General features: G+C 41.9%; 4 protein-coding genes across 6 annotated transcripts; all 4 read right to left on the reverse strand.

Annotated features, from left to right (window-relative positions):
* Window positions 1–432: 432 nt before the first annotated feature.
* On the reverse strand, window positions 433–6,701 carry tagln3a (transgelin 3a). 2 transcript variants are annotated; one of them, XM_027025461.2, is made up of 5 exons: window positions 6,373–6,701; window positions 5,462–5,690; window positions 4,973–5,147; window positions 3,045–3,147; window positions 433–2,775 (listed from the first exon to the last, which is right to left on the reverse strand). In XM_027025461.2, exons 2-5 carry the CDS (start codon window positions 5,639–5,641, stop codon window positions 2,592–2,594), a joined length of 642 nt encoding a protein of 213 aa, XP_026881262.2. In that variant the 5' UTR covers window positions 5,642–5,690; window positions 6,373–6,701; the 3' UTR covers window positions 433–2,591. The 2 variants fall into 2 exon arrangements, with proteins under 2 accessions (XP_026881262.2, XP_026881253.2); XM_027025452.2 differs by having other exon boundaries at window positions 5,462–5,693.
* Window positions 6,702–7,070: 369 nt separating this feature from the next.
* LOC118241600 (uncharacterized protein C3orf85-like) lies at window positions 7,071–9,501 on the reverse strand. The gene is made up of 5 exons (XM_035527615.1): window positions 9,456–9,501; window positions 8,433–8,478; window positions 7,969–8,093; window positions 7,685–7,770; window positions 7,071–7,261 (listed from the first exon to the last, which is right to left on the reverse strand). Exons 2-5 carry the CDS (start codon window positions 8,476–8,478, stop codon window positions 7,183–7,185), a joined length of 336 nt encoding a protein of 111 aa, XP_035383508.1. The 5' UTR covers window positions 9,456–9,501; the 3' UTR covers window positions 7,071–7,182.
* Window positions 9,502–10,058: 557 nt separating this feature from the next.
* On the reverse strand, window positions 10,059–15,071 carry abhd10a (abhydrolase domain containing 10, depalmitoylase a). Of its 2 annotated transcripts, none has more exons than XM_027026228.2 (5): window positions 14,936–15,071; window positions 14,197–14,380; window positions 13,332–13,443; window positions 12,277–12,414; window positions 10,059–11,944 (listed from the first exon to the last, which is right to left on the reverse strand). In XM_027026228.2, exons 1-5 carry the CDS (start codon window positions 15,015–15,017, stop codon window positions 11,603–11,605), a joined length of 858 nt encoding a protein of 285 aa, XP_026882029.1. In that variant the 5' UTR covers window positions 15,018–15,071; the 3' UTR covers window positions 10,059–11,602. The 2 variants fall into 2 exon arrangements, with proteins under 2 accessions (XP_026882029.1, XP_026882037.1); XM_027026236.2 differs by having other exon boundaries at window positions 14,725–15,029.
* Window positions 15,072–21,226: 6,155 nt separating this feature from the next.
* On the reverse strand, window positions 21,227–22,697 carry gsx1 (GS homeobox 1). The gene is made up of 2 exons (XM_027026088.1): window positions 22,222–22,697; window positions 21,227–22,053 (listed from the first exon to the last, which is right to left on the reverse strand). The coding sequence occupies exons 1-2, from the start codon at window positions 22,601–22,603 to the stop codon at window positions 21,704–21,706; spliced, it is 732 nt and encodes a 243-aa protein (XP_026881889.1). The 5' UTR covers window positions 22,604–22,697; the 3' UTR covers window positions 21,227–21,703.
* Window positions 22,698–25,243: the final 2,546 nt, after the last annotated feature.

Raw genomic sequence — 25,243 nt, forward strand, 5'->3', positions numbered from 1 at the left:
GTTACAAAACAGCCCCCAACAAACAGGCTTTGATTTATGGCGTTCCATAATAGACTCTGTTGATGCTTTATATTTGTTCTATTTTCTGAACAGTATTATCATATTCATCAGGTGGTGGCTTCAGTCCTTGGAAAGTAATAGATCAGGACAAATGTAAGTTGATTTTTAATCTACACTGGCTATTTTACAAACGTCCTCCTTTGTATTGTGAAAATTTAACAGTCTTAATTGTAATTAGTACAATTTGCAACAGTTCTATCCTCAAAAGCACATTCAGAGGAACATAGTCTTTCAGTATTTCTTACATGCACAGATGATCTTCACGTGAAGCGTTCCATCCCCAGACTAGATTAATTTCTGGTAGACACACATCTTTTATTTTCTAGTCTGTGCACATTAGCGCCACCTGCTGGACAATGCAAGGAGAGTGAGAACAGTTTCTAAGTGAACAGTTTATTGACATTTGCAAAAGATTTAAATAAGTCAGTGACAAAAAAAGAGAATCAAACTGGGATAGTAATCGGAAGCAATAACGAATACTGTTCTAAATCTTGACATAAGATACAAATGTTAGTGCAGTTCACAGACTGTTGCTGTTGTACTCTGCCAATGTGGAAGTATTGCAAAGAAAGGGGATATCAGCCACTGTGACAACATTCAACATTCATGACCTTTCTCTTTTTAATACAGTCAGACCATGCTGTGTCTACATGAAAAAGAGCAAGTATTTTTCTTCAGTTATTTAATTAACAAAATTTCCTACATTTAAGGGCAATTTGTGATCATGAAAAACCATATATTGTTTTGGTGATAGAACATTCAAAAATACATGACTGGATATATAAGCATGAGGTTTGGCATGTGTTTAAAAAAATGTTTTGAGATTATTCTGAGCCCTGAAAAAAATGCAAAAGTAAAAAAAATCATTATTTTTCTGTACAGCGCCAAGCAGGGAAGCACCAGCTTGGAGTTGGGCTTTGTTTAATAATTAGTAACAGGTAACAGTGTCCATAGAATATGAAATGACACCATAAGATCAACACAGTTACAACAATTATGTAAATCAAAAATGCATTTTAAGCACATCTACAGTATGTAGTGTGCTTAAAAATAAATATCTTGCAAATGAATATCCAGTATTTGAGCTGTACACATACATCATAACGGCATTTACAAATTATAATCAAGCATTTGATGAAGCTCAAATCCATGACATTGTCTTTCTAACCAGCGAAGCCTTAAACTGGCGTTATGACATCATTTATTACTATGACATCAAAGCAGTCTGTTTTGGAATGCTGTAAAGGTTCAGTGTGAAATGAAATGGCTCTATGGCCTAATGCTGGAACGCTTGAGAGTGATGGTTTGAGTAAAGCACAGGCTGCATTAAGACAATATGGAGCAATGATACAGCACAGCTGAGCAGCATAACACCTGTCCACACAGATGTAGACCTCAGTAAAAGGGTCAGGATGGATTTTTACAACAAAACCAGGTTTTAATTAACGACTGTCAGCTTGCTCAGTCTACAGCCTACATAAAACATGACTGCCAGTGGAAATGAGAAAATAAACTCCACTACAAAGTATGACCTGCAGACAAATGGTGAAATGAGCAAATTAAAGATGGCACTGCTTTTGCTACCAATCAGAAATATGGCCAACACAAAAAACCATTCCAAGGAAAACCTGATTCCCAACATACTTTACAGCAACCTAATAACTGCTCATAAAGACATTGATCTGAACATGCTGTATTGGACAGACATGAGTATAAATATACATTGCTCAAAACTGCAATTCCACTGATGATATATGGCTTCTAATAAGAATAAGAGGCAGGGAAATGACATTGAGGCCATAATACACAATATCTGGCTGCCACCATTATAATAACATTATAAAGTAATTTGTAGCCACAATATTGTGTCCTGGAATGAGGCCACACAGAAGATGGTCATTCGAGCTTATGACTATAAGGTCATCCACTCATGACATCACTATTATGTACTCATGACATCACTATCTTAGAACTCCCTTTTATTATTGCTGTGTCCTCATCTTAAACAGTGTTCCCACCAGCTCTGCAGCCAGAACCCCAGCCAGGTCTAATACAACATGTGTGGTTTCATGGGCTACCTCACCTATGAGTGATATTGGGAGTTCACTATTGTGAGGTGCAGTATTTGCTATAAGTATCTACACGCTTAGCTCTGTAAGTGTTATTAAGTTCTTTGGAGCAACAATTGATTCAAGATTAGCTCCCTATGTTGATCATAAATGAAATATATGAACTGGTTCCAGATCAGCACTGTCACGTCAGGATACATGCAATCCCACAAATACTGCAGTGCGCACAGCTAAACTAAAGAGCTCCTCTGTAAGCCATGAGCTACAACATGTCTGATTTGTCTTTATTATCTACTCCGATTTGCTCCTTAGGGTAAGTTCTACTGGCCATTTCCCCTGAGCTCTAATGTGACCAATTATGGAAAAATTATCATTCAAAAATCTGTCAAATCAGTGGGCAGGAACAGTGGGGTGGGGGTGTTGCTCTGGAGCATAGCACGGATCCTAGCACTATGGGCATGGCTAAGGGGTGCTCTCATCACCGTTTCGGCGGGGGGAGTCGTAGCGCATTATCTGGCGTGGCGTGCCATAACCTGTCATGCCCGACTGAGACGCCCCACGATTGCTGCCCATCTGCATGCCGATCAGAGTGCGGCCCTGGCGAAGCTGCTCCTCGGAAAACTCTCGCCTGTGGGTTTTGGATTTCCTGAATTCAACATGAAACAGCACACACACGCGCGCACACACATGCGCACACACATGCACACACGTGCACATACACACAAACTGATACTGAATGTCATTTTCATTTATAAGACAGCAGGGATATGATGAATACAGTTTCCAGTGTAGTGTATTAAGATTCCATACACTAAATCAACAGAACACCAAAGCAGCAGTTCAGCTGAAAAAGGCAGACAGAAATAAGGTAGAAAAATAGCGTATTGTTGCTGCAGCCTCTCTCACTTTGCTTACCTGTGGAACCATTCTTTGTTGCCATGGAAACACCCATCGTCCTTGGTGAGAGCTTCACTCCCAAGAGCCATGAGGGTCCTCTGGACTGCAGCCATGTCTTTTCCTGTAGCAGAACACCACATGCGATTACCCATATTGCACCAGGCCCACACATAGCATAGCTGCTAACTGACGGACAGCAGTCAAACACATCTACACGTCTAGAAGCTTTTCACTTTATAGCCTGTATTAATTTCAAACTAAAGACTGTGAAATGTATGGAAACATAACTGTATGCATTATGACCATTGATTAACTTGGTCTACATGGCTACACACAGCCTCTATGGCTGCTGTGTTTTCATTAACCCATATGACACAACTTCAGTGCTAATAGTTTTGTTGATGGTGAAAATGGGATTTGTTTATCATGAACACAGGCTTTATTCAATATTAGAATGAGATTAATTTCTCATGGATACAGTATTTCCTTCATATGACTTTATACAAGTTAAAGAAGCAATAAGTCATTTTTAGCACAAAAAAGTAGCAAACAAAATTTTTTTGGTGATTATTTATTATATTTACATTTCTATAAAATGCAGCTCACATGATATAAATAATCAAATTGCTCTGTAGTCTTCTAAGAAACCTGGTTAAGCTCCATAGAGCAGGTTCCTGACATGGAGGTGGACATGTTTATAATATATTTTGTATAGAATCACTGGAAAGGTTTTGCTCCTTTAAGCAAGTTATATTGATGAAATGTTTTTATGTGTATGTTCAGTTGATGATAAATCACAGATTACATATTGGAGCTGATTTTTCATTTCCACTGAATCATGTTGTGCCCCACCATACCCATCAGAGTACCTATTCACACTCTGGCTATAACACAGTGGAACTGGAAAACCCAGATTATGATCCACTTTTCAAGATATGCCCCCTTCTCAACTGAGTGGTATACAGTTTCTAATGGGAATAGCGTACAATCTTAGACACATTTTTAAAATAGACGCATCCATGATCTCATATTGCAGAAGATGGTTTTCACTTATAAGGAACAATCTGTACCTGTCTAGATTTCTGCATCGTAATTATTTGGAATAGGCTGAAGATACACAAAATAAAAAATAAATAATCTGTAATCTAATGCATTTTTTAAAATAAATACTCTCAATCCTGTCTGTATGCATAATGCAGTGTTTTTCTGAATTAGTTTCCTTCAACTCAACTTAACATGATTGAGCATGATTATCTACAGATATCATCAGTGCCCGGCCATGACCAACGACTGCCGACAGCCAGCCAATGGCAGCGGGGGTTATAATTCCAATTTGGTCCAGCCTCTAACACACATGCAGAAAAGCGGAGTCCACAGCTGGATCTCGTCCTGGACCTGCATAAGCAGCCAGGCGAACAGCTACTCTGCAGGAGACAAGCTTGTACAGGGAAGTGATTTCACCACCTGTCAATCTTATTACATCACCCACATGGATCAAAGCATCCTAACTTACTGTATCGCATAGCATCTGTTTTAGGTCCATTCATATTATTGTCTAAACAGTGTCGTTATGTGGTCTTTTATTTTGAAAAGTAATCCATCTTAAAAGGCTTTGGTTAAACATTTTGTGGTATGCTGCTGAGCTGCCAGGGCTCTGTGCATTTCACGTTTGCGGTCTCTCTTACAAATACACTTACATACAGAAGTATCAGTGCAAACCCAGGCACATGCAAGGTATGTGTGCACCTGACTGTGCACATGCACAAAAGCAAGAACCTACAGTCCACCAACACTCACTACTGGCTTGACACCAGTGCAAGATCAGACATGTAATCTGGCATGCATTAAAGTATTCAGATTAGAAGTAATGACTGTTTAATGGCCATATTCATGAACCAGAGTTAAACTGGTGTGTATGTGTGTGTGCGCGCGCGCACGCATAATACCTTCCCACAGGTCCACAGTCTGGAAGATGTCTCCTCTGGTGACGCCATAGGCCTCGGCAGCCTGCAGGAATTGAGAGATTTTCTCCATCTGCTTAAAGGCCATTTTGGTTTCCGGAATCTTCTTTATAGGCTGCATTCCACTGGGGTACAGACTGTTAATGAGACGACAGAGAATCTACAGAGAAAAAGAAGAGAGGCAAAGAAAGACAGAACGAGGGAGAGAGGATGGGGAGGGGTGCGGAAGAGAGAGAAAGGACGGAAAGGGAAGAGTTGGACCACAACCAAAACGAACCAAATCAGTATTCACATCTGCCCGATGCAGTCGGCACTTCCCGGATGAGAACCCCTTGTAAGGTGCCCCTTTTCACTCTATGGGTCTCCTCCTTTCGGCAGACCCACCATATAAACTAAAAACTTGAGCTATTATCTACCAAACGGCCCTGGGAAAAGGCTAAAAAGAACGTTGACTGGCTTTTCCAGTTCTCTTACCGTCCCATCCACGAGCCAGTTCTGGAAGTTCTGCTTGCCAGGCTCGGGCCGCACCAGGTCATCACCACACTGCAACATGATCCAGTCGACCAGGCGGGTCTCCAGCTCCGGGTCATACTTCTGATCGATCTTGTCCTGCACCTCCCGGCTCAGACCATAACTGGGCCCCCGATTGGCCATGGCAGAGTCGACGAAAATCAACAGTAACCCACTCGATACAAGCACTATTCTGCTGGAAACAGGAACGCAGACATCCAGTCAGGCATACAAACAGATCAGAAATAATGTCTTATGTTCACACACACACTCACAAAAATAAAACAGCCACAAACTCCAGACAAAATATTCAACAGCATTTTTTTTTTCCCCTCCCATTTCAAATGTAATATAATTATACTAGGCTGCACGTGGATGAGGCAGGTGCAGGTCTTTGCGTGTGCCTTCGAGTTGAAAGTAATGTTTCGCCCTTGGAATAAGAAGTAATACGCCTGCTTTTTTTCACCCTTCCCCCGCTGGACGGCACCCAACGCACGAGCCTCGAGTCACACTTCGAACATGGCAGACCAGTTTATCGCTGATGAATGGAGTTGCGCGAGCGCAGCTAACCACCAGGCCACATGTAAATTAAGAGAATAAACGACATGCTTGTTTCATCCGGAAAGAGCGTCCTGAGATTTACATCAAAGGTCTCGTATGGCGCCAGGACTTGCCCACCTCTGCCACGAAATATAAGCACAAAACCCGCAAGCATCCTTCTACATATACGTATTTTACGCCATATATCAGAAGGATCAAATCTCAAGCAGGCCTGTGGTTTAGAAAATAACATAATATAGGAAAGGAAATGAATATTTATTTATTTTTAAAATAATATGCGAAAATATAATAAAACGGGCTGTATTTTCACTCACCAGCGAGATCGGAAATCTGCTATTTCTCGCGCGCCTGCCGTCCGCCCGTCTGTTTCCCAACGCAGTCACTTGGAGCGGGGGAAGAGCATCAGTGTGGGGGCGTGGGTGGCTTACTCAGGCCAGCATCCTCCGGTGAGCTTTGCCTAGTAGAGATTGTCTCTCTCTTGGAGAGAGCCGTCCGAGAAGGCGATACGAGTCGTAGGTGGGGTTAGACGGGAGCGATATGGTGAGCGTTACGTAAACGTAATGAAAGCGCGCATCGCAGGCTCTGCGGGATGCAATATGGACGCGAAAAGGCTACATGGCGTGCGCCAATAAAAAGCACAAAGAGTCGGTTACGGACAATGACATCATTTTGTCTGGACGAAAACGTCAGGATTGATGCAAGTGAACCAGGTCACGAAGAACGCGTTGCCCAGAGAGCACCGATGTTCAAAAAAATCCTACTTCAAAAAGCATAATCTTGCAGCAAAATATAAGATCTATAGCACCCACAGTTTACGAGTTGGGGTTTACTACAAATAAAAAACCGTTGGACACCAGACAATGCAACTTTGTTTTATTTATTAATTTTAAACTGTATTTAACAAAGACAATAGACTAGTTGGGATCATAGTCTACTGCATAGGTACCACTAGAAGTCTACGCTACAATGTAAAAAAAAAAAAAAAAAAAGGAGCCAGCCTAGCAGCTCCACCATTCACGGAACCGCCTGGGTGTTCAGTTACTGTTGGAAAAGTCCTATAGACATTTTGTCAACAATTATGGGTGACTCGTCTTCACGGTCCGTCTCTGTGTACACTGGCTGATCTATCGCTGTCTGCCGCTATGCGCATCAAGGTGCGCTCTTGCGTTCCTCAGCATCTCCATATAGAGCCTGTTATTCTCACTGCGAAAAGAAGATAGATAGATAGATAGATAGATAGATAGATAGATAGATAGATAGATAGATAGATAGATAGATAGATAGATAGATAGATAGATAGATAGATAGATAGATAGAGAGAGAGAGAGAGAGATAGATAGAAACTCTAAAAGCACACAGCATATTTCACAAAATGTATGTTGTGAAAGTAAGCATAAGGTCAGTTTCTATGTAATGTTTCTATGTAATGCGTTCAGTCACTTCGGTGGATGTTAATTCGATGACTTGCAAATTAAAATGTAGTACTTTTAGTGAAACGTGCGAATGTTTGCGTCGTGTGAGTCATGGAAACATTTTACATTAAATTGGACGTCCCTGCTTCGAACGTTTTCAGACCCAAGTATGTTCATGAAAGAAAAAACAAAACAAAACAATATAGTCACTCACTCAGCCACAGAGCGGTGAAACATCAGGTTGCCCATGTCCATGTAATACTGTGCATCTGTCCTCAAAGCAGTCCAGTATTCATTAGCCTATTGCAGAAACCAGAAAACACACACACACACACACACACACACACACACACACACACACACACACACACACACACACACACACACACACACACACACACACACACACACACACACACACACACAGATGGTCGAATTATGAAACTCAGCCTCAAGTTCTCAACAACGGAAAGCATGAGGGGTGGATTCAGTGATCACCTGCTCCTGTATGGTGTAACCCCACATGTTCTGGGAGTGGTTGGGGTCCCAGTAGCCCACCTGCCTTTTGTTACGAAGGAACTTCTTGGCTTGCTTCTCCTGAAGGTATGGGGCCATGAACACCTCTAAACGAAGCCCAAACACAGTAGACCCAAACGTGGGGCTGCACTATTATCTTGGAAATTATACAGTATCACTATATCCTTAAAATATTTTGCTGTTAATATAAACAATGTCATTATCAGATAGTACACAGACTATAAACATTTTTGGCAAAGAAAAATGAAAATGTGCGTCAGACATATTAAAAGGCCTTTATTTCTTTGAACTGTGACTGATAAGGGACCATGCATTCAATTCATATGAATAGCTGAATTTACGATGAGAGCGCGAGAGAGAAAGAGAGAGAGTGTGTGTGTGAGTGTGTGTGTGTTTTCACAGGAAACAGCTTGTAATTAACTCACCACCCAGGAGGGCCATCAGCAGCACTGTGTGTAGCATTCTTCTCATCTACCAGAAAAAAGGACACTTGTTCCAAAACAACAGCACACATACATACGCCTTCAAAATACATGGATGTGTCACACGTTAAGTAATCCACTTTGAATATGTGTGGCTACTATCCAAAGTGTTTAAAGAACTGAAGTATGGTTAGCACCTTACAGGTGTGTGTAATTGTGTCAGCCAGGGCTAAGGATGCAGACACACAGCAGGGTTCAGAAGCAATAAGAGCCAAATCACAAGTGTGTGTAGGCAGGATGTACAGTCTGCTGCAGTCTTAAGTTAGTTTATCCAAAAGACTGTTATGCAATACAGTTATTAGTGTTTTATACACACTACAGATTGAGGAAAAAAATATTTGAACTCTAAATATGATTATGATCATAATTGTTAATGCTTGATATATTATTAGCAGTGTAACTATCAGCGTTGGTAGAATATTATAGTATTGACATTTAACATTATTTAGCATTTCACATCAGTATAATAACAATGATAACTCTCTACTCTCCACCTTTTTGACTCCATCATCCTTCAGATAAGCAAGCTATATATCATTAGAAAACGCTATTAAATGGTTAAAAGAGTGAGCCCAAACTGAACCACAGGAGAGAGAATGCTGAGGCCACAGGAGTGCATGTCTTCAACGAGATGGAGGTCAGTGGTGACTGAAGTGCTAGACACAGCACGACAGTGTCAGCAGAACACGCCACCGCTGCCTACACCGGGCTCCCAGCATCGCTCTATACTCAGCTGGGCTTACACAGCAGCTCAGGGTAATAACCATTACATTTTCATCAGTTCCAGCATTTGAACTGCACCTGTACATTTTCAGAAGGTGTCAGACAGGGAGTATATGCACACCCTACACACTTTGGACATTAAACAGCTACTCTCCAAGCATGCATGCATCCTCCAAGACTAAGCACAGTGTTACATACACATCGGGCACTAATCTAAAATAATGAACAGCTGGATAGACTTACCTTTCTGTCCCAAGCTGTGCAACAGTGAGTGTGTATGTGCACGCACAGAGTATGGACTGCAGTAGTGAGAGTGTGCGTAGAGCGTTTCGTGTAGTAGTGGATGTGTGCAGTGTCAGTTAGGTGAGAGGTAGCAGGGTGAGGGGTTTCCGCAAGGTCTGGGACTGGTGGAGCAGAATGTGTCAGAGTGATGTTGAGTGGGAACAGGGCTCCCATTCAGCCCAGAGGCCAAATCACTGAATTTACACTGTACAGCACTGGCAAACAGGAGCTCACACAACTAGAGCTGAAGAAATAAATCATTCACAAGCAGGAACACACACACACACACACAAAGTTAAGAATATCCAAACACACAAACATCCAGTAGAGGGACTACCAACATGTGCCCATACACACACAGGGACTCACACATACATTCAAAGGTAAAAACTGCCAAGGTTAGTAAAGGTGGTATTTCCTACCTGGTAGCCAGTTATTTTATAACAGGAATACAGAAGAAACTTTGTGCAGAAGTCAGAAAACCTTTGTGAATACAATGAACTTGATGGATTCATCCTTTGCACTACAGCCAACCACTCCAAGAGAACATCACACATATTTGCTACCATTTTTTGCATTTTATTGAAAAATCTCCTTTATGTACAAGTGATATACATATGCACAATATTTTAAACACGGAATATACACTTTATACTTTTTTAATGGCCAGAAAAAAATGTATAATGAGAAAAGAGAGTTCCAAAAAATGTGAAGGAGAGGGTGGTGGAAATTGTAGGAAATTCAGGAAAAAATGTGCAAAAAGAGGCTGGAACTCTACTAGCAACAAAAATAGGGAAAATAGTGGCAGGTGTGTAATAAATCTAAATATTATATAAACAAACAAACAAACACACACACACACAATTTGGAAGTGCCACACAGATGCAGCTTTCGTGTGGACAGCAGTGTGAATCTGCACATCTGAACACAGACAAGGGCACTGCAAATAAGCCATGGACATCCTACAGCAAAGATCAATGCTGAATGTTTATATGGGCAATCGGTAAGGAAGGACTAGTAGAAAGAGCTCCTAGAGGGCTCCTGCAGGCAGGGTACACTCACAACAAACCACAGAGTATTTTCTAGATACATGCACAGAACCATAGAGAATGTTCTAGATACACACGTAGAACCATAGATAATGGATACACATGGACAGCAAGTGAATCTTATGGGAGGCCAACAGAGAGCTGGGGAGATTAGATTAATAAGAGGGTCAGAAGAATGATCCAGGGAGTATGACCTTGTACCATCACTCTGTGGAACAGCTAGCTTTCAGCTACAATTCACAGGCTTTCGGGCAGTGTTCGGTCACCCACCTCTCCTTCTTCAGGCAACAATCGCAAGCCTACAAAACTACTTAGATCAGTGCATTAGCAAGATTAGTGGTTCAATCCAAGTGGTGGGGGACAGTGAACTGACTGCATGCACAGTATGACGTCAATTTACCCTCCAAAATGCTGATGCTGCTAAAAGCGAATCAAACCAGCATGGAGCCAGGTAGTATTTTTCCTTAATCATTCTCATTGTAGAAATGAGATTATGCTAAAAGACAACCGCTGGTTTCCATTCATTCTTAGCCACGTTAGCAGCAGTTATGGGTGGACTCAGGTAAACCACTGGTGGCAAAAAAAAAAAAAAAAAAAAAAAAAAAAAAAAAAACCTTAAAAATATTTAAAGGGCTCAAGCCATCCAACCATAACATCTAAAATAAAACAAAAGGAATGGAAACTAGAAGAAAGTTTATTTGCTGTACATGTCAAGTACTTCCTGTACTTGCTATATGGTGTCCTTGCAGATTTAGAAAAATGCCTGAGGAGGGTTTTGTGTTTATATAAGAGTGTGTGTGTGTGTGTGTGTGTTAAACATTGTCCCGAAGAACAGAACAACCACCACCTATATGGAAATTATCATCCATCTTTTGGACATTAAAATATGACCCTGCTGATTCCGATATGATACAACCAGTCCAACCAGTCTTATTTTCCATGACAAGCTGACTCCCATCCCTCTTCCCTTGTCACCAGTCATATCTCCATCCTCGTATGTCAAGCGCATCCTTCCTCAGACCCCAGACCGGTTCCTCTGGGCTCCTGGTTCCACCCTCATCACCCCAGTGTGGTGAGCTTGTCGATGAGGTCGTCAATGGTGTACACTATCAGTTTGATGTCTTCCTTCTCGGACAGGCGGTGGTGGCCGCCCTTGCGGAGGATGAGATCGACGTCGGTGCTTAGCACGCGCTCGGCCACCTGCAGGGAAACATGCCAGGACACATCCTCGTCCTGCAGGCCGTGGATGAGACGCACGGGACAGGTGACGGGGATGGGGCTAGCCAGCACACAGTGCTTCTCCGCCTCCCGCAGGAAGGCAAAGCTCAGTGGGTAGAAGCCCTCGGCGCTGTACCTGCTGGGGAAGGCCCAGGAGCCACGCTCCTCCACCTCCTTCTTCACCTGTAGGGGGCGACGGAAGGGCACAGAACGACAGTGGCATTTAGAGACCGGTCCACTCCACAGCAGTCTCTGCCTTTCCAGACCTTAGAGGACTCAGGAAGAAGCAATAGCGGCAGCCAATCAATTACAGTTCTGCTTAAAGGTATGCCGACCCTTCATAATTTCTGCATAAACATGACATAAAACATCATCAGATTTTCACACAGCTCCTGAAAACACTAAGAGTGAGTAGACAACTGGGCCAGGGTCAAACAGGTCAGCCATTACTGATACTGTTAACACAATGGTGCGTAACACCTATCACTATCTGCTAGTACTGCTAGTACTCTCACCTCTATAGGCAGTGCGTTGAAGGCTGCGACAAAGTGGTCTGCAGCCGTGGCAATGCCAACCAGTGCCGCTACCTTCTCTGGCCTCGCAAGAGCAGCCAGCAGCATCAGCCAGCCGCCCATGCTGGAGCCTACCAGAATCTGGAGAGAGAGAGAGAGAGAGAGAGAGAGAGAGAGAGAGAGCAAGAGAGAGAGAGAGCGAGAGAGAGAGAGAGAGAGAGAGAGAGAGAGAGCGAGAGAGAGAGCGAGAGCGAGAGAGAGAGCGAGAGCGAGAGAACGAACATGAACATGAGTCAGAGGATGTTCTCAAAGGGAACAGTTTCAGCCCAGCCTTCTGTCTATCTCCTCAAAGGGTCTCATAGCACACTAGCCCGGAAACAATGCAATGCATAATGAAGAATGACTGTAATGATGGAGAGAGACATGGGACACATTCAGCACAGTAGGCCCACACCCAGAAACAGCAGTAAAAAAAATCTATTTGCGCTTCACACCCAGGTGTTCAAAGGGCCGAGAAGTTTCACTGAGAATCCTCAAGCCACTGAGGGTGGAGTCAGTTAGAAAGTAACACAAGCAGTTAACACAACATGATTCTCCAGTCTGCTGATCACCATCACATGTTATAGAGATACACTAAATATCTTTTGGAAATCATTACTGCGACAGCAGCCTCTACAGTACTGATACAGCAGAAAAGTGGCAACACGGAAATGATCCGTATATAAAAAAAACCCCAAAAACTTCCAAGCTACATCAAAAGTTCACCAGTGTGTTTTAAGAGATTGCAGTGCCTATTTCAATATGAAACAAAATAAGTGCAATATATTATTTTTGCCCATATGGTGCAGCCCTAATATATACAGATGCTTACACAATGATGGGAGGTCCATGATCATTTAGCCCACAGAGAAAATGGTAACTCATGTTTAAAAGAGGTTCGATCAATGATTGACCTCTGCTCCTTACCTAAGGTCAATTCAGGTACTACGTGCAGTCAGATTTTCAGTGTGCTAATGGAGCACTGGCTGTAAAGTCTGCACGTTAAGCTCTGCTCTTACCTGGGGCCCTTCCAGCAGCTTGTCCAGCACATACAGGACATCCTTCTTCCACACGCCAATGTTGTAATCTTCCATCTGCCCGTCAGATGCCCCACAGCCTGTATAGTCAAACCTGAGCACCCCCCCACACACACACACACACACCAAAATCACAATAAAGTTACACAGTACCTGGCTATGCTAGAACTGCCATGAACAGGAACACGAACAGACTGGAATCTATTAAAATAACATTTTGTGGCTTTGAGTGAATTGTCTCATTGAATTTTGGTAAAAAAAAATGTAATTAAGATTTGGAATAATCTATGAGGAACAACCCATAAAACAATACAACAATATATTTAATTTTCTAACAGACACACAAATTCTTTTCTGTAGCGCAAACATAAGGCATGTTCTCATTGAAGAATGAGTGACAACTAGTTCAAAACATGGGAAGAAATTTGTCTGAGGACAGAGGAGCACACACTTTGATCCCAAAGCAAACAATTCAAAGGTACTTCCACTCAGCCCTTTTAATACAACTGAAGCCATTCTTGATAACTGCTTTATGAGTTGGAGTCCCAACTGGAACAAACAAGAGCCACTGAACCGTGCACAGAAGCAGGGAGTCACTGGACAAGTGTTATAATACTGATGACATTTCATCAGTTCTTTCCTGCTTCCTGGATGAATGGGGAAGCATAATTAATGCCCTACTCCTAATTCCTCAATTTACCATCTGCTTTGACCAACTACATAATTCGATGACCTTTATCATTGGGGGGAAAAAAACCCTTCACAGACAACATAAGTCTATACATCCCAGAAAAATGAGCTTTTCCTGAATGTTTTCGGTAGCTGAGGTGGGCTCTAGGACGACTACCTGAGATAGGAGTGGCCCAGAGACTTGCAGAACTCTTCCAGGGCTTCTGCCTTCTGGCCGCTCATGGTGGAGGCAAAGCCAGGGAGGAACACCACTCCTGGACTCTTCCCCGTAAGCTTCCTGTAAGCCAGCCTGGGGAGGTCTGGACGTGTGGCATACTGGATAGTGCTTTTATATCTGGTTCCTAAAAGCAGACACTTTGATTTGGGCCCATGTCACTCTAGTGTAACATCCATATCCAGTGGTTTAACTCACGATTCAGCAATGACACTATTGGCTATATTCAAAAAGGAGCGGATTTAGCATATTTTAAAATATGCTAAATTAAATTCTGATTTCAAAGTAACTTTTTTAACATTAGGTTTTTAAAACTATAGAACTATTAGTTCTAAATGATATGCTTAATGACGCATGAAGAAAATGTCATCACTGTAACAGGTAAACCGTGCATTACGACTATCGATATATTTACAAAGCTGACCATACCGCTCTCCAGAACAAAAGATTAATGAAACAAAAACAGCCAACCTGGTAAATCAGATGTTGCCATGTTTTCTGACCCGAACCAGTCCACGCTAGCTAGCTTAGCCAGGACGAGACTGGCTGCTCTTCAACCATAAAGTGTGATACGCTCTCCCTAACATTTTGCCACACCCCCACAACGCCTCCTGACGGTACGGACCCTTGGTTGTTTTTTTTTTTCTTTCCTGAAACCACCATGTAAAACGTTACCTCTTACCGTCTGCAATCCTCGGCAGAAAGGAAAATGTCCGTGCATTTAGAAGCACTTTATAGTAATTCCTAAACACGCGGTACGCCATAGCACTCCGCTTTTTTGCGGAGACACGAGAAATCTTGAGGACTAGCGCTTTATTCTTCAGCTGACCGTTTAAGAAAGCTTCGGCTGTAACCTACTGCCTCCTGCTGTTGCGGAGTATCCCAAATAGCGCTATTCAAAGTCCGTTACAGTTCTGTTCCTAACTTCATGAGAATATGGACCCCATCATTTTCAATATATATAAACTTGTAACAGGGAAGGAACATAAATAAATAAACAAGCAAATAGATAGGTTTGGTATTTGACGACTTTCAACTGAAATCACTTTTCAGTTTCCATGTCGCTGTTTTGTAAAAACATTGGGGATATTTGTCAGCTGGATAGAAACGTTGTGCTAATATGAAAAGGTTACAAGATCCCGGAAAGATTGAAGTCTATCCCAAAATAGACGATTATTTGTCGCCAGGTGGCGCTACAACCCAAGTCGCGGTCAGTAGAATTTTTAATTTGGAGTCAGGAGGGAATTGGTATGGAGTCTATTATTTTGCCAGGAGACATATTGGGCAGAGAATGACAGCGATCCACAGATCATCTTCAGGTAACGGTTTTAATTTGAATTCACTTTGCCTTTTAAAATAATACCATAATGAATATATGTGGGTGTGGTCTAATAATAAAACATATGATACAAGTAGGCTTCTGAATAGAATAGATGCTAATTGTAGGCTAATTTGCTGCGCGAAACACTGAAATGTTGCAAACATTTAATCTAACCCCAGAGAAATATTTATATGCTCACAGATGTCACTGAAAACACCTGGCTCATGTAAAACGGGGGGAAATAGAATTGAGGATCGTTATAGGCAATAACTCTACACATAGGTGGTTGTAATGGTATCTTTACTCAGTTCACTAGAGTTCATTCAGACGCTTTTCTCTTAAGAAAAGTTTCAGAAAGATATCAACTGTAGGGTGTGCTGAGGTGTGGTATATGCTATAGGGGGCGTGCTCCTCTGATCAGATGAATCCAAAAAGACGTAATGCGTTTTAATATCCATATTATTATGGATTCCGCAAAAGTGACTTACAAAACAAAATATAAACGTTTGTTATTAGGCAAATACAATGGCTACGTTCTTATAGACTCTTCAGTCCTCCCGTCATGTAAAAATATTCATAGCTCCCGGTCTAGCCTAATTAAAATTTCATGTCTCCCATACCCTGTGCCTCGGACTAAGTCGCAATCATTCCCGTTTGTGAAATAATTTGTTCTCCAAACGACAGAATGAATCGCCTCAAACCGGTCCAGCCTGCCCCTGCTGCGCGCGCCTTCTCATTTCCAGAACGGTTCCTTGTTATGACACCCCGGTAAAAGGCTGCCAAAGAGGTCCCTCACCTCGACGCTAAATTCAAAATAATGAATGCAGCCCCCTCCGCTCTGCGCGGTGAAAAGAGGCCAACAGTTTAGCAATTTCTGCAGCTTGTGTCAGGGCTCATGACTAATTCCCATATTTAAATGTGAACAGGCAAAGCTGGCCTATTTGACGGCAGCCAAGCGCATTTTATCAGTTTAGAAAGACTTCAATGGCACCGAGGGTAAGAGGTGATACGAATTGTTTAACTGTGTAAAATTCAATCAAAAAGAGAGTTTAGAGCACTGCTAAAGTTTGGAAATACATTGCCTACTGAGGAAACCCTTAGGGTACGTTGTTTTTGTGATATACTGGCATCGCTGACTGTCTCTGCGCTTTACAAAAGTTAATGCTCGAGAGCGAAGTTCGAAGTCAGCGTAGTTCATTTCTCGACCTCTTGACATTGCAGGTGCAGGTTCAAATAGCTATGGATCCCCCTCTCCCTCTCTCGTTGTCTATGTACCCAATTAAATTACACATGAGCAACGTGTAGACTTCATGATATCGAGTGAAAAGACAGGATACTGCATAGCATGAGTTATTTTATTGAAAAATGTTCCCGATCTATCTATCTCTCTATCTATCTATTTATTTGTTTGTTTGTTTGTTTGTTTGTTTGTTTGTTTGTTGTTTTCTTCCTTTGCCATATATACCTTTTGTGCCATTTTATACTTGACTGCGGAGCGTCGTGCTATAGGGTTGCCAGTCTGCTGGTGGTGGCGCGGAATAATTTACAAGGCTACCTGGTCTTGCGGGACCAACCTTGAGCGAAAGGCAAAGCGTGAAAACCTGATGTGACGGATGGGCGGCAGGGGGGTAACGTACTTGCAAGGTCATGATCGATGCCTACGCTGTCGTGATGGATTTCCTGACTGGATGCGTCGCCACAATCAGGCTTGTATCCACTGACCCCTGTCCGCTGCGTTCTTACTTCAATCCACTGACGCTTCTAGTGAAAAGGGTTCTCTTTGCGCAGTCTAAAAAAACAAACTTACTGAAATGGAAAGCGATCTCATTAAACAGTGGCAAAACTGGACTCTAACAGGTTTCCCACCGCTAAAAGACGGGTTTAGAAAGCAATTCTGCCTCAATAACCACAGTCCGCAACAAATCCTGTTTATTGCGACAAAACCCCCTCATATCCCCGTTTCTTTCCCAAATGTATCCACTTGATTCTCGAGTGTTTAAAGGGGGCACTTGCTCATATAGCAGAGCGCTGTCTATTATGTAAAAAACATCCTTTATATACTTGAAAAATGTTAAATAAATATAATTTCAAAATGAGAAAAAACACTATGCCATGTAGCGTATTTCTCATGCCGAAATGCGTCTAGCTCGTAATACCGCATGCAAAAACGTTATTACTGTTTAGATGTTTTAATTATACAAGAAGAATAAACTTTTAAAAACTAATTTACAATTTTGATTAAATTGACTGTTTAGTAACATCTGCTCAGGTTGAAAATATGTAAATTGTATGTATTTATATGTCTGTAAACTAAAAAGAGCAAGGCATCCACCCCATATAGCAACCGGCCTTTAATGTATTACCATTTTTATTGTATGATTTTAAACTTAGAAATACACTCTCTTCAACTTTACAAAATTGTCTTTCGTCCTCAATACCTTTAATTGTTATTTGTGGAAAAAGTTTAAAGTTTAAACCTCGTTTAAAATGTGTTCTAGGGCTGCGAGCCACGCGAGTTCCAAGGAGCTCTCATTGAGAGGCCACGTGTCCGTTTCCAAAGCCTCTCCAACTTAACCACCTCCATTGTACGTCTAACCCACATCGGCAGCGTCCCTCCACATAAAGGGATTTGCAATTTCAAGATATTCCAGCTTAAATGTTTTTGACAGTTCCCTCGCTTTTGCCTCGGCCTGCTTATTTTAACTGTGCCAAATGGGTCACCTTGGGTAGCTGTCTGCGCGCAAAGGGCTTTTGCGCGCATTCAGCCTGAATTTTTTCCAACTTTCCTTGACGGGGAAACCAGCTGCTGGTCGTGAAAAGACGGCTTATTAATTGTCCTTTGTCATGCAGAATTGCTTGATTTCTAAAGAAACGTACAAAGGCTCTTTTTCAGGATTCAAGTATTTTGTTTCGTGCGCATTTTCAACCCATCGAATCAGCTGCAGCGCCGCACCGTCTACCAGACTCAGGTACTGACGGCTTGCTTCTTTTGTCCGCTTTTAATGCTCTTGTAAATCGGGCAGACTGATTTGTTACAAGCTGCTCTTTTAATCTGATAGATAAGAGACAAGTCTAAGAAAAGCCGTAAATGAAAAATTAGTTGGAAGAAAGACGAGGGCGAGTCTGCTAGATGGGGGCCTGTTGACTCAAGCGGCCCTCGAGCGTCAGGCTAACCCTCTCAGCGGCCCCGCCAGGGTCACGTCAACAATTCGCCTTTCTTCTCTTAGAAAGACACTGTAGCCCTTTTTTTCCCTTCAATGAATTGATCGGCACAAAATTAAGAATAAATAAATTGAGCGTTTTGAGCACCAGGCTTCTAAGCTCCCCCAGGGCGCATACCCGCGGGCTATTGAATGGATAAAGAACGCTTTGCGGAGGACGCACGGAGCAAAATGGGACTCTATAGTGCAATTAACAAAATGGTCTAATCCTATATCTTAACAAATGCAAATATTGGAGTTTTGTTAAAATGTTTAAGTGAATAATTAAAGGAGAGTTTACAAGCGCAGCCCGGCATTCCCAAGGCACAATAAATGGAATAATTTACTAAATGTACGATACTCAGTGGGGTTTTTGTTGTCAACGAAGGCTGATGATAAATTGCCAGAGAATAAATTCTATTTAAATCCCATTTTAACAAAATAAGTAAAGTTTTAAAGCTCCATAATTAACAGGGAGCACAGAAAAACGCGCGCGGCGCATTTCAGCAACATGTTTGTTTACGTTTTAGTGGACAGTATGCGCTCCAATACTGTGCGCAAAATTTGTAAAAACAATCATATCACAGAAGTCCAAGGAGGAATTATTCATAAAAGAAAAATCGGTAGTTATATTTTGGCATTTTGAGCAGTTTAGGACATGCGTTTTAGCTAAATATCCATCGTCTCCAAATCACTCAGCTTCTATACGCTAAGCAGTCACGTGGGTTTGTTTAAACGATCATTGCTGAAAAGTAAATTACATTTTAATAAATTACTTGACATTTTGCCAGTTTGTTTATTCGTCATTTGAAGAAAAAAAATATAATACACTCTATACATTTTAAGCACATTTTGAATGGAGAGAAAGTAAATAATTCGCCGAGAATCAAGACTAAACTCAGATTATCCTCACCAAGTGCGCGCCTCAATCCTTTTAAATAAATTTAAATATCATCATCGATTAATCTGTCCCATTGACTCCTATATTTTATTCATTTGCTTATTATCTTCCCCATGCATTAATATACTCCATGGGGTTTTTATGAGCTCGCTCTCACGAGACGGGTGAGGACCATGCGTTGAAGGGCTCTCGAGATTTTCCAACGAGTCTCTGCGCCTGGGGGATACGCTACGCTTTGAGCTCCGTCCCCAGGGAAAGCCACCGAGAACCCTATAAATGCACTTGTTTGGACTTCTTGACGCAGATTATCTGTCCTCCTCTCCACTTGTCTTGCCGAGGAGAGCGATCGGAGACGCTCTCAGACATAAAAAAAAAACAAAAAACATCCGCGCAAACTAAGTTCAGATAGCATAATGCAATGACTTGATTTTAATGTGTCTGTCTGCGTGGTCTGCACGAATGTAATTTTAAAGTAAACTGTAAATATTCCCAAAGAATACTGGATGAACAAAGTATTTTGTTGCAAATTACTAATAGCCTAATGTGTCTATGTTTTATAGAATGACTGTAAATTACACACGCGCACATGCATTCACCGTCAGCCTTCCAAAGCCATAACCGTCCGCCAAGTCCCTTTAAATGCTTCTAAATGCTTTTTTAAGGCAAGTGGCATGCGCTGAACACGCGCTTCTTGAGCATTTGAGATTTTTTGGAAACAGACCGATGTTTGTTTTCTGAAAGTAAGTGAAAGTGCGATGAGAAATACCTTCCATTAAACACCGTCTGTAACAGTTCATCTTAACACTGTTTTCGAAAAATGAAGCTCAGAATGTTTCTGTGTGCGGACATTTCCCACTCCATAAAAAACTTTTCTTTTTTTTCCTCTCCAAAATAAAAAATACACATTTGGAAGAAAACGGAACGTTTAGCGTTTTAAACAAAACTATGTTGGACACATGTCGGTTTTGGTTTTTTGGACGGTCATATAATTCCAGAAAACGGTGGGCTCTCTAATTCTGTAAATGCGAGTGGCTTAACCAGATTTTTCCCTGGACTATAAAGGCAAAGTACCTGTACTTTCTAAAGCCCTGAACACACGCGAACATGAGGATGAACACCTGCTGCGTGTATATGCCCCTACAAACCATCTTTAGCCAATCTATAATCTTTTATCTCAAACTTAAGCCTCAAATTAGGAGTTGTTGTGAAACAAAATAATTGGAACTAAATACGTAAGTTAACATTTAGAAAAACAAAACCAAAAGTAAAATGGGTTTTTCACGTCTGTCTATTACATCAGACATCTAATAGTTTTTCTGTTATAACATTATCTTGTATTCCAGAAGAAATCATAGAGTATTATTTTTAGGATCTATAGTTCCGTGCATACTTATTGTCTGAGACCTGAACTAGATATAAATGCGTAGCTAAAGACTACGCAGTGGCGCACGAATGGTGCACGTACAAATGTTTGAAGCAGAGACAAAATGTATAACTAAGAAATACTCTTTATTTTCAGTAATAATGTTTTAAATAAATAAATATTCTCATTACACTGAACAAATAATGACAGGTTCTGTCATAAAGGTGATGCTTACGGAAAAGCATTCCTCCCGAAGACATCACGCATTTCAGTTCCGTTCCCAAAATGTGCTCCAAGCTAACCTTCCACTCAAAAGTGTGAACTACTCTGGGTTTCCAAATCAGACACAAAAGACTAATTAGCCTTTTTCTTCATTTGGAGGATTCACTTATACAATATCAGAAAAGTCTTTTGGTGGCGCGAAACGTATTTGGATACGGAACGATAGGTTTAACATGTTTTGAAAACAAAAACTACAAGCATACAACATGTATACAGTTATACAACGGTAAGGGCTCGCACGGGCTCCCCAGTTTATATAAACTTCTTTTTCTTTCTATTTACAGTTGACGGCACGCGCAGGTACAGTCGCTTTTTGGCTGCATTCTGAATTCCACGTGTGTGGAGCATATTGTCTGTGGGTGTAATTTTAGTTTAAGGAGAGTTCACGGGCTAACAGACAGATCTCCGTCCTCCTTTCCCGACGATGAGGGTGACATGGGCATATCATCCTCTTCCTCGGAGCACCGGGCAGATGACAGGGACGAGCACTTGCAGTTGTGCGAACCCGTGCGATGTGAGCCGCTTTTCCCCTCTTTCTTGTGCTTCACACGGCGGTTTTGGAACCAGATTTTGACCTGCTTCTCGGACAGGTTCAGATAGGTGGCGATCTCGATGCGCCGCAGTCTTGACAGGTACATGTTGGAAGTGAACTCGCGCTCCAGCTCCAAGAGCTGAGTGCTAGTGAATGCTGTGCGCATGCGCTTACTGCTCTGAAGTTGGTTGTTGTTGTTTTCTGTAAAAAAAAATTAAAAAATAAATAAAAAGAAGATTAAAAACGGTAAATGCACGTCATATCAATTGCAATTCTATTCGTTATCCCAAGATGTATGCCTAAAAGTGCATCACAACAGTGCGTTTGTACAGCGAGTGAGACTCAGAGAACGGCTGCGAAACTACTTACCAATCGATATACAGTGGAACTGACGCGGATCTGGAACTGGGTATGTCGCCTGGTATAAACCGGGGCCGTGGTTGAGGTTAACGCTGTTGGAGGACGAGTGTTGCCGAGACAGCGCAGAGTGACAGTACTGGGAGCCGAAAGCTGGGAACGACGCCTTGAGTAAAGGCAGAGCCGGAGGCGACGGATGCAGTTGTGACGCCGTGACGCATAACGGGCAGAAGCACAGTAAGCCCGCTTTCCTGGAGTGGCAGGAACCTGTGGAGAGCCCGTGGAGCGGATGAGACGGATGCATGGAGTACGGAAATAACGGCGGATTGTTCTCACTCCCTTTATCGTTGGTCTCCCTCAAAATCAAGGAATCCACAAGAAAAGACCTTGGCATCTTGTTAGAGCGGCGTCTTCTCCTTCACACTACTTGAGAGAATGTGCACAAGGTTCTTTGAATCACGCAATCTCCGTGAGGTGTCTCTCACCAATGCTGGACAGCAGAATGGTGCTGAAGCGAAATCGCGGCTGTTTAAATAGTTAGAGACCCGGTTCGTCCATGTGACGGTTACGCTTCTAGCGGCTGAGGGCTCTCAATAGGGTTTTGTGCCTTTTCTCTGGGCATTCACACCGCACACTTCTCTATTATTTCACTTGTTAACTAAATGAACTGCATAATGTAGTCTATTCTTGTCAGCCCCACCCACGCCGCAAGAGGCGGCACGGCCCCTTTTCTCTTTTTAGTTTTTCGCCTTTTTATTCTATAACTCTTTAGTATCGTTTTAAACTTTTTTATCTTTTTTTTTACTCATTTGAGCGCATGGACACTATTGCTCTTTTAATTACATCTTTTCATTTCATAATTTGCGCCGCATGATCTTATTTCTGGAGACATGAGGCACATCAAAAAACTTCGGCGCGTATGACTGATGTCACACGGTTATGCCAGGGAACTATACACCTGCACTTCTACCGATTATTGACGGCTAAAACAAACACAAGACTGAAACGCAGCCTTTATCCTAAGTGTCTGTCACGCGGACGTAGGTCTACGTTCCAAGAAAAGGCTTTGCAGATCATTCGACATGCACAGAGAAACACTTAAAGTTTAGATAAATCGAAGAAGACATTTTACGTTATTTTACAATATGCAAAGTGACAAGTCACACTTGCACTATTTAAAAAAATAAAAACAGCAAAGTTTCACAATAACGTAGTATTCCATACAAATGTTTTAAAAAGTGAAAATGATCAAATAGAAAATACATCTTTAAACAATTATTTCTGAGGAAAATGCACTTATAGTTCGAGTAAATGAACACTAAAAACCAAGCAAGAAAAACAACAAAAGTGTAGAGCTATAGTCTACACGCGAACGCAATGCTTCTGTGTAGTTTTCTGACTTTAAAAATCGTGAGGACTGGACGTGTCTACTTTGAGGCCAATGTATCATTTCTAGCCGCTGACAAAAAAGACAAGTCGCAGCCTCAAGGCAGTGCGGTTAAAAACCAGTGATTAATTCCTGCGCGCGGGCCCCCGCCGGGCCCGGGAAAGAATATATAAAAATAACCAGGTTTTCACTCGCTCAGCCCTTATTGAATGTCATTGAATGCGAGAGAAAGAGGCTCGCATTAAAGTGTGTGACAGCGGAGGATAGACGCATACAAAGGCGACTCTGTCAGTGAGGGGCCGAATGCATAGTGCGTGAAAGCCCCCTCCCGCCTCGCTCTGATTGAATTAAGTAATAGGAAAACATTTTCTTTCACTTTAGGTCCGCTAAACAAGACCTTCAAAGGGAAAAAAAAGACACTACAAATGTGTGAGTAAACAGTGGAATGTGAGATTGATAGTTTTTTCTTGCATCCATCAAAAGTTCACTGGATGAGTAAAGTTTCTTAAACTTTATCACTAAATAAAATGTAAACAGTGTTACATTAAAAAGGAGTAAACTGACTAAAACTTTTACAACTTTTTTAACAATAAGAACTTTAATAATAATAATAATTCCATAGTGAGTACCCATGCGAACAACTGACAGAATATGCAACAGAGATCATTCAGTTCGGAGAAGGATCCAGCATCTAAATCAGAAATGACAAAAATTGTTAACACAAACAATTGTTAATTGATCATTAATTTAGAACAGGATTGTTACATCTCGTTCCGTTTGATGTCTTTAACGTAAGTGTAAAAGTTTTACGCTTAAAATAGCTAAATAGCTAGTTCACTAACATCCTTTACGCCCATCGCATCGACGGTCATGGTTTAAAGTTGATTTAAGACGTTTTAACGCCAAGAGTCCTTGACATTTTAACTTCAAAACCTTTAGCCGTAGCCTTTGCAACAACAAACTGAACCTAAACGTGTAACAACAACGAATGCAGATTCACTTCCTGTGACACTTTTGTGGACTAGCCCATATTGCAGAAAAGTGGAAAAAAGCATTTGGAGCAGTGAGGCGTAGTCACAGCGGTTGTTATAATCGGCTTAGTGACCGCAGTGAAAGCTTCGGTAATAGCATTCCGTAAATGCACACACCGCGGTGGGAGATGTAGCCAACCCAAATCGCAGTGTTTGTGACCGTGTGGCACTTGTTGAGGTTTTACGCTCATCGCCGGATATGCCCATAACACGAACACAACCCTCTATCTGGCAAAGCCGTTGCAAACGCTGTTAAAATCGATCACCGGTGGCACTGGTGGTCTTTGACAACCGTGACAATTAGGCTCTACCTGCCGGCTCGCTGTTCATGCTTTTCAGTTCAGAACCGAGCTGCCTCAACTAATGGCTCTTGAGTCCAGAACCGAGCCTTGAGCATGTAATGGACGATGGGATACGGTCATTTGTTTTATTCGCTGAAAATGACCAGAGAACCCCCTTCATCCATATGTCCATCCATCTATCCACCAGTCCATCCATCGCTCCACGGGAATCACCACTCGACTCGCATAAAGGCTATAATTTGGTCGCAACTTTGCAGCGTCATAATAGCGGGTCTTTACCGGGCAAATTAGGCGCGATTAAATCCTCAAACAAG

The sequence above is a fragment of the Electrophorus electricus genome, chromosome 6 (genome assembly GCF_013358815.1).
Source record: "Electrophorus electricus isolate fEleEle1 chromosome 6, fEleEle1.pri, whole genome shotgun sequence".
Classification (NCBI taxonomy): domain Eukaryota; kingdom Metazoa; phylum Chordata; class Actinopteri; order Gymnotiformes; family Gymnotidae; genus Electrophorus; species Electrophorus electricus.